We start from the raw sequence: 9173 nt of genomic DNA on the forward strand, positions 1-9173 counted from the left end.
CACAATTCCTAGTAGGTGTTCGTGTGGTTGGAGCTTCTCCCGCATGAACTCGACCTATATAGGAAAATGAGATGAATATGACTATATCAATCTTGATAACAAAATATTGATGATAATAAATTAAAGTTGTGAATGTTATTGCTTATGTTGAATCTATTATTGTTCTTATCAGTGGTTGGACTCGCAAACGTAGTATCCACATAGATTCGTCTCATGTGGCTGCTGGGCGCACGGTACATGAGTAAATGTTAGAGTCTCTGCGAAGTTTCCCGTATTCCTCTTCTTGAAAACTCTCCAAACCCCGCCAGGCAAAAGAATGATTGAATGAGTGGATAATTAATTGATATCTCATGAAAGATATAGCGCTGCAATTAATGATTGAAATTACCTCTGAAGAAGTGCTGCAAGTCGCGCAACCCTTCCAGGCCTCTACTAAATGGGTCCCTTACTTCAATTATTCCCTTGTCAACTTGAATGTCTAGCAGAATCTAGTAAAAACTGCACATGTTTATATATATATACGTCATGAATTACACTTAACATCGAATAAGAAAAATTAAATGTGTACAACAGATCAGTAAGACTCTCACCTATATTTTTACCTAACTGATCTATCTAGAGCTTGTTAGACTTAATTACTTGAGGTAAATAACATTAGTACCAAACCTCGTGATTAGAACACTTGCATCTAGGCGGAAGAGCGTGTACCTGAGATGGCCATCGGAGATCCCTTCCTGCTCGGTGCAGGAAAGGTCGGCGAAGAAGGCGATGTAGCGGTATCAGCTGGAGGGTGTAGACGTCATGGACGCCCTCGGTCCGACCTTACTGGTGGCTGGTTGCGGAGACGGCCTTCACCTCTTCTAGCGTTTTTATGGATCAATAGTGTGTGGGGATATCTCCTTACCGTTCGTTAATTCACAGGTGAGATACATCATTCCTTTTTTTCAGGCACTAGAGAGATGGGACCGGAACTCGTGGTGGTTTTTTGGTGCCCCGTCAGGCACCAACAAGATAAGGGGATGGTTGACCACCCCTTGTTTTCTCTCACATTTTGTTACACCGTGAGATCAATTCCAACATCTCGTAAGGTTAATAAACATCAGAACATACCAAAATAAAATGGTGTAATGACCAGTGAAATATCATTCAACCTATTGTACATCAATATATATTAAAGTGGAAAACACATAATATTTTATTGGAGTTGGTTTATTTGACGGTCCTCATTTCCACGATCGGAAGGCTTTCTAGCAACCATACCGGCAACGTAAATCATACAAGTAGGTAAAATTTTAATAAACGGATCCATAAGCATACAAAACTTGCTTATGTGGTACTTAATTTTGCAACACCATTTAACTTGTCTGCAAAAAAGGCCTAGAATATAAAACCATTTTAACGCGTGCCTCCTTTAACCATTATGTATTTGCCACGTCATGTCTAGATACCGTCAAACGAGCTAAACTGAGTGATTGGTGTTTTTTGCGAAAATTAGATGACCACCAGATGGTTGTTGGGAATTTTTTTGAATTGTGTTGTGTTTTGAAAACCCTAGCCAGTAGGGAATTGTATTTTATTTTTATTCTTACAATTTTCTCTGACATGGGAGTGGTGGCGGTTTCAATATTATTTTGGCCAGTGTTTCTCTAATGCCATACTTATGTGCTTCCAATCTTCTTGGCTGGCAATACGGCGTCAAAGCAATGGTTTGAAAACTGGCTTGCCTTTCAATCTTTTTGACGATTTTAGGTTCTCACTAGTTGAGATGGGCGTCTCATGTAGCTATTCAAAATTTCGGTGGTTAGCTCTGAAATCAGGACAAGGAATGGTCATCATTCAGAATGAAGGTCAACTCTGGAAGGATGGAAGCACATTGACATGGCATCTATAGACCAAAACCAGTTACCAAGATTCAAGACCCAATTATCATAATGGCTGCAGCAATACCTATTGTTCTGTTAGTTGACCCTTGTATTCTTTGCTGTCTCTTTTGCTTTTGCACGGGTAAAAAATACTCAGTGAAGAAGTAAAACAGAAGGAACCGCAACAACCGAAGCTCGACAGCAGCTAAAAACTTGGATTGATTGCCTATACAAGTATACCTCAAACCAATGATGTACAAAACCTTTTGGCCACCCCAACATCTCAAACATTTTCCCTATTTATGCTACATTTGCTATGACGCTAACCTGTAGTCCTACGCTAACTCTTGATACAGCTAACCTCTCCTCTACCACCCTACTAATTCCATGTTCCCCCGCTTCTGCACTGAAGCGGCAAAATAGCAAGACATACCCGTTCCCCTGGTAACAAGTCACTGAAGTCAGTCCATTTCTACTCGAAACCAGGCAGCTACACTCGTACAGGGTCAGTCCATTTGTAAGACCTTAATGTTTCCACTAGAATTAGCAGAAAGAAGTGTTGAAGACTGCCCTCTCCAACACACACATGAGATGAACTGTGATTGATCATCGATCTCCTGGCCTGATATTGGGTCTGTAACGTTGAACTTGTACGCCAGGACTGGCATTGGAAATGCTTTGTGGTAGACAAAAACCTGTTGTATAGTGTGATAGAAGGGAAAGTTAGGCTTTTCAACCAAAACAAGTCCAAGAGAAAGACCAACTGCGAACAAGTATGGAATTGTCAACAGAAAATAATCATGACTACAACTTTCACATAAACTTCATTGGCATGCATGTTATCTCCTCAATAACTAGTGTATAGGGCATGGAAGTATATCTTCTCCGTTGTTCAGCCTTTTTTTCATTTTGAGAATTTGAGGTTGCTAAGCAACCTTGCCACAAAATAACAATCATTCTTTGTAAACAGCAAATGCAGCATAGAACTTAGCATCGATCTTATCTCTCCCTCAGCCATAATGCAATATTTGTTTGTATAAGCATTTATATTAAACTTTGATTTCCTTTTGTCTCCACATAAAGTGATTACTAATCGAAAATAATGTAGAATTACTCAATCTCATGAATGCAGTGTATAATGAAAATGAGAGGTCAGTCAGGGGAGAGGACCCTGGGTGTATTCTTAAGCGAAGGGTGAAAACATTGGTCTAATCGTCCAACAGGGACCAAACCTAGGCCAGCTAGAGCACATAACGCCCCCTTTCATTGGCATCTAGCTTGGTTGGTTCTCAGTAGAAGTGTACATTCTGAATTCAGAAAAAAAAAAGTTGGTGCCACCTTAGAATGCATACCTCATTTGTTTCTGACCCAGTAGCGATGTACCCATCAGAAATGGAAAGGCCAACAAAATTCTGTCAACGGGAATAAGTAATTAGTTATCCAGCATAGTATTGTTTCATTAAGCGGGAATATGATAAAAGTATTTAAAGAACAAAATAAGATAGATTTAATCTCGATCAGTCAAACCATACTCTTGCATAAGAAGAAAATAATTGTTGTTTGTTCGAAGCAAGGTCATGATGACATGATGAAACTTAGGTACTACTAAATTTGCCGACTAACATATGGGTAGGTGCAAGAAAACTAATTTAAACAGCAGGCTTAAGGTAGGAAATAAGATAGGTAGGACACAATTTAAGGGCTCAAACTTGAAAACTAGAGTGATAATGGTTGAACTTTATAATACTCCTTCCGGTTCATATTAATGGACTCAGCTTTTGTCTAGATACACAAGGATCTAGTCCAAAAACCTAACTACATACGTACGAATCTCCACAAAGTAGAGTCCATTAATATAGACCGGAGGAAGTACCATTTTTAGAACAAGTACATGCAGGAACAGTCACAAAAAAACTATGTAGGATATCTAACCTTTGTATTTGTATGCCCTGTAAATGTCTGAACTGGATTGTCAATTATCCTTCCTTGATTCATAGACAAGTCCCAAAGCTTCAACGAGTTGTCAGTGGAACCAGATACTATGGTTGATGCATCTAAATACTTAACATAGCTCACAGTTTTTGTGTGTCCAACTAGTGTACAGTAAGGGGCTCGTATGTTGCGAAGATCATAGCAGTAAATCTTGTGATCTGCTGAGCCAATTGCAATTGAGCGAGCGGAATCAGGTTGAAATTGTACAGAGCAGACATTTGCTCTTGTTCTGATAGTGCCAACACTCCCAGCCTGCAGAGTTCCATGGGAAAATGTTACTTCAACGTAGCGCAAAATTATTACCATCACAAACAAGCTCGATAACCACATTATCGTAATTCAAAAGCTGACATACAGCAGGTGTAAGAATAGAATTGCCTGATTCATACTCCACAGCTTCACTGAACCGTCATCACTCCCACTGACCAATTTGGTTGGGTCTGCAAGTGAGAAGTCTACCGACCAAACACGCCTCTCATGCTCCCTCATTTCAACAAAAACTTGGCTCCTAGTAACATCCCAAACCTGAAAAACAAATGGGATACTCCTCACAGTGTGGTTCATATTACGATCATACTCAAATGCAAAACTGAAAGAAAACCAATCCTCAAAGGAACATACCTGTACAAGACCATCAAAGTCACTAGATGCTATATGACTCTTCATGTAACTGTTCCAGCAAATACAACTTAGTTTTGATCTATTAGGCATCTCAACCACAGGATAGTGAATATCACGGTGCTCATTTACGATCATATTATATTCAAACACTTTTATCTTCTTATTTACACCAGCAGTTGCAAAAAACTCCTTATCCCGGTCAAAGCCTACAGAGCATACTAAATTTGATGAGTTCATCAGATCACATTGCTTCAGTTCAGCCCGAACTTTCAACTGACTGAACGACAGGTACCTGCACAATCCTTCAAGAAAAGAGTTCATCCAACCTCTTTGCCTTCTACCAGAATACCCTTCCAAAGCAAAATCATCTATTGAACTACCCTCGGTCCCAACAGCTGACCCGGTAGTCCTCTTGACAACTTGATCACGACTACTTACTGGATTGCCAACTTGCCTTGAAAACTTGGATCTTGTTGCAAAATATGCTGTTTCAAGTCTTTTGAAGTTTTTCATTAACCTGGAGCTTTTTGACAACACACTTTCTTGGATTACCACAGATGATGGCACTGTCCTGGAACATTCTTCCATACTACGATTGTGTTCCTCCATATCAACAGCAAGCAGTTCAGGTCTGAAACGCTTTCTGGATCCACAGTCACTCTGATCCTCAACAGTTCCAGAGGATACCTCTTTATCCAACTCAATCGAGAAGTTTCCACACTGGCCGAGAGCTGACTGCTGGTGTACTGCCTCATTAATGTCAGAAGAGAGGAAGGCAACAGTGTCCTGCAAATTGTCTGCTATATCCTGCTTTCTTTTCTGCAACTGGAGAAGAAAATCCAACAGCAGTTCTTGTTCTTCTATCTCTTCGCGTAACCGAAGTGCTGCCTCACGCTCTTCCAGACTATTCCTCGATTGATTGAGGAACTCACTTTGTAGCACCTCACTGTCGAATAAAAAGAGAGAAAAAAAAACAGGCCATCAACAGTCAAAATGGAGGTACAACCTCATTCAGAAAAGGAATGGGAAGAGATTATAACGAGTTATAAGTTGACCTATTGGTATTGTGTATTACACTCAATCCAAAGATGAAATTTCAACAAGTATTGTTCGACCGAGACCAAATGTACCAAGTATTGTTCAACCGAGACCATATGCTTTCTTCTTTTTGTTATTTTATCCTGAACCCATTGCTATCAAGAAAAGAGTAGTCCATGCCAACGAAAATCGAAACACATGTAACTTGAGCATGCTGAGAAAAGAAGAGAGTACGTAGTAAAATACTTGGTGCTGCCCAATGTGAAACAAGCAACCCTGTTCTTCTCGGTGGTGCTTTTGCATTATTTGTAAAAAATGGTACACATGACGCACCTCATCTTGGGTCTGGTGTCCGGCACGGGATGCATCATGAGCTGGCAGAAGGAAGCTTCCTTGGGCCACCTGAGCAGCAGCTGCGGCGGGAGCACGCGGTAGCGCAGGTTGGCCATGGCCCGCATCTTCTCCTCCAAGGTCTCGAAGCTGCAGAAGAGCTGTACCCGTGGTGGTAGAACGTTAATTAGCATTGGCAATAATCACGGCGGAAGTAATAGTAATAAGGGAAGTTTTGATGTGTGGCGGGCAGGCGGGCAGCGCACCTCGAAGAGGAGCACGCCTAGTCTGTAGACGTCGGACGCGAAGGTGGCGCCGCCGGGGCCGTCGTCGGCCTCCTCGGGGCTGGTGTACCAGTTGAGCTCCATGGCCAGCACGGTCTTGAGCGGGAAGCCCTTGTGGCCGTCCCGTGCTCCCGCCGCGCCGTTGTTGTTGCTGTTAGGTCGGCGCGGCGGCTGCGCGTCGGCGTCGTGGGCGTCGTGGTCTGCGCCGTCCTCTGACGCGTCGGAGCCGGAGGCGTCTGATCCGGAGGCGGACTCGATGAAGGCGACGCGCGCGAAGGGCGGGGAGACGACGAAGCAGGACGGGCGCGCGCTTCCGACGGCGACGCCCTGCGCGTGGGCGACGGAGACGGCCTCGGCCACCTGGCGGAAGACGTGCAGGCACTCGGGCGCCTCCACCGCGCGGCCCGGGCGGTCCAGCCACTCCCGCAGGCTCACCTCGCCGCCCTCGTCGTCCTCCGCCGCCGCAGCCGCTCGTCCTGCTCCTCCGTCGTCGCCGTCGCCCCACGGCCGCCCGCCGCCAGGGACAGCGGCGGCAGCAGCACGGGAGCCGTCCATGCCCGCGGAAGGCTACCCCATGGCCGGATCACGTCCGGGTGTGTGCGGAATCCAGCTCCACCCGCTGCTCCCCAGACCCCATCTAACGCAGCAAATGCCTCCAGAGGAGGAGAGAGCGGCGAGGAGATAAGGATCTGAAGCCGGGGGCGGGCAGCGACCAGAGCGGAGCGTGTGACTGTGCTTGACAGGGAAGGAGATGGAGAGGAGCAGGGTAGAGGCGAGCAGCGAGCCACACAAACACGCTTTTAAATCGGGGCTCCAACTCCTTCTACTCTTTTCCCCCCACGCGGCGCGGCGCCTCCCAGCCACACCTTGCGGCCGCGCCGCGCCTCGAACTGATCACCAGTCAGGCAGTCACCCCCGTCCCCGTGGCTAGCTCCAGTTCAAGGCAGCCAAACGGCCAGCGCGCGCGCGGCTGCTGCCCCCTCGCCGAACTACCCGAGTGCACTGCCCCTGCGCTACACACCAAACCTGATTACCTGACCACCAGCGAGAGAGAGACGGAACGGGAACACCGAGCGAGCCAGGACGCTTCACGCCACCAGAAAGATACTAGTATGCTACTACGTGCTCCCTCTCCCATCGGCGCGGCGCCCGACTCAACTGATATGATACGGTTCCAAGAATGATCTGCGTCCAACACGCGGAATCCCCAACTCCCCAGACTGCAAAGTACGTGGCGCAGGATTAGGGCATGAGCAGATTAGCGAGGGACTAATCAACTGAACACAGCCGGTTAATCTAATCTATTGGGTGAAGGGTCGCTGTCGGTGGGCCCGCCTCATACATTCCGCCATTCATTGACCGCCTGCGCTTTACGGGGCCTACGTGGCGCCACCAGGGCCGCGCGTCAGGTGGGAGACTCGAGGCCAGGGCCAGGGGCCACGCATCCATCCGTACGTCGTCTGCGCAGTCGCAGGCACGGGCTCGTGGTCTCGTGGACGTGGAGGGGTCGCTGCCTCGCTCGCCCACCTCTTTGGGTAACGGACGCACGCAGCCTCGGGATTAGCTTTGTTTAATTGTGATCAGGCAAAAGTACAGACTATAAGTGGTAACCTTGCACGCAGGAAGGTTGGATTATAGCGTAACCAGGCTATACCAGTTTTATCCACTTGCTTGGTAGAGCCGATGAGTGGACGGCACAATTATTGTTATTCTATTGTATTCCTCCGAGATTGGTGGGCTCTCCAGTCGTGGCCGGCTGGTCTCCCAACTCAAACTAAATCACAGGACTTTTTCGCAGCCTAGAGCAAATAGATAATTCTCTATATTTAGATGGCCGTTTAGATGAACCATTGAAAACGTGTTTTCAGCTCATGGTCATATATACATATTTAGGGAAGAAAAGTAAATAACCCTAGAATGGAAAAGAACGCGGATGGGTCCTCTCTCGTCTTCTCGCGCGGCCGCGACGATCCCCGCGCCGCCGTTCCCTCTCTCCATTGAGGAGCTCTTCCCTCCGGGGACTTCGTCAACCGCGTCGTGGGTTCACGCTTCATCCCCAGCTCCCGGTCGTTCGCTTCCGCTTCATGGCGGCGACCCGCGACGCTAGGCGATTGAGCCTGGTCGGTGGAAAGCCTGGATAGATCCGCGGCGATCACCGGAGCCGAGCATTCTCGGAGCACCTCCTGTTTCGGGCGAGGGCGTCCTCATGGAGGCTCATTGGGCCGTAGCAGCCCAGATGCTCCAGGCGCCATAGCAGACCAGGATGAGCACACGTGTCCTCGATCGAGCTCTACACCATACGATTCTAATGGCGGCCGCCGACATGTAGGGTCAGGTAACCCTAATTTCCTTCCTACTTCTAACTGCGGCGCCGCTCCCTGGGCAGATCTCAGTAATATCCTCGTCCACTTCTGGAACCAAGCTAGGGTTCCGCCGCCTCCTTCTCCCCCTTCCACAGATTCCTTCGGTTGGTGGCGGGGAAAGGTTGCTGGAGACCCCCGTTTTTTTTCTTTGCATGGTGATACGATTCTCATTGATAAATAAAAGACGAGATACAAAGTACGTATACACCGATCTTACAGATCTGGAAAGATAGGATAAACCTATGTGACACACCAACGCCTATCCATCTTCTTTGGCACCACCATAGCAGCGACCAAGGAAAAAATGGACAGATCACCTCTTCACCTGAGCTCGACGCGGCTCCATCGCTGATCATCAGCTTTTCGGACCTCCAATGTAGTTTGCCATAGGACAAACCATTGCCGTTGAAAGAATCGGACCAGGGCGACATGTCCCCGGACACGCCATCGAACTTCGACGACCGGCACCCACGCACGACGATGTCGGAGTAGGGAACCGGAACCATCGGCCTTCAACCACGAACCCACCACAAGGTGCACCATCTTCCAGCTGTCACCGGTGCGGACCACCGTCCGCACGTACTCTGGACGAATCCTCTCTGCTCCACCTTGGCGCCGGAGACAACGCCGCAAAGCAACGGGGACAGAGCGAGGAGGAAAAACCATCCGATGGAGTCGTCGCC

General features: G+C 47.3%; 1 protein-coding gene across 2 annotated transcripts; it reads right to left on the reverse strand.

Moving 5' to 3' along the window:
* Nucleotides 1-3839: 3839 nt before the first annotated feature.
* Nucleotides 3840-6682, reverse strand: LOC124667017 (protein SPA1-RELATED 4-like). Of its 2 annotated transcripts, XM_047204354.1 has the most exons (5): nucleotides 6110-6241; nucleotides 5847-6004; nucleotides 4476-5421; nucleotides 4210-4379; nucleotides 3840-4106 (listed from the first exon to the last, which is right to left on the reverse strand). In XM_047204354.1, the coding sequence occupies exons 1-5, from the start codon at nucleotides 6209-6211 to the stop codon at nucleotides 3956-3958; spliced, it is 1527 nt and encodes a 508-aa protein (XP_047060310.1). In that variant the 5' UTR covers nucleotides 6212-6241; the 3' UTR covers nucleotides 3840-3955. The 2 variants fall into 2 exon arrangements, with proteins under 2 accessions (XP_047060310.1, XP_047060309.1); XM_047204353.1 differs by lacking the exon at nucleotides 3840-4106 and having other exon boundaries at nucleotides 4194-4379; nucleotides 6110-6682.
* Nucleotides 6683-9173: the final 2491 nt, after the last annotated feature.

This window comes from Lolium rigidum, chromosome 6 (assembly GCF_022539505.1).
Source record: "Lolium rigidum isolate FL_2022 chromosome 6, APGP_CSIRO_Lrig_0.1, whole genome shotgun sequence".
Classification (NCBI taxonomy): Eukaryota; Viridiplantae; Streptophyta; class Magnoliopsida; order Poales; family Poaceae; genus Lolium; species Lolium rigidum.

Bases quoted from the DNA above. Each gene is read 5' to 3' on its own strand.
- LOC124667017 (XM_047204353.1), bottom strand. From the start codon at position 6,682: ATGGACGGCTCCCGTGCTGCTGCCGCCGCTGTCCCTGGCGGCGGGCGG. The intron at 5,422-5,846 runs GTGCGTCATGTG...TTTATTCGACAG, and splicing joins GACACCAGACCCAAGATGAG to TGAGGTGCTACAAAGTGAGT. The intron at 4,380-4,475 runs GTATGTTCCTTT...TTTGTTTTTCAG, and splicing joins ACTTTGATGGTCTTGTACAG to GTTTGGGATGTTACTAGGAG.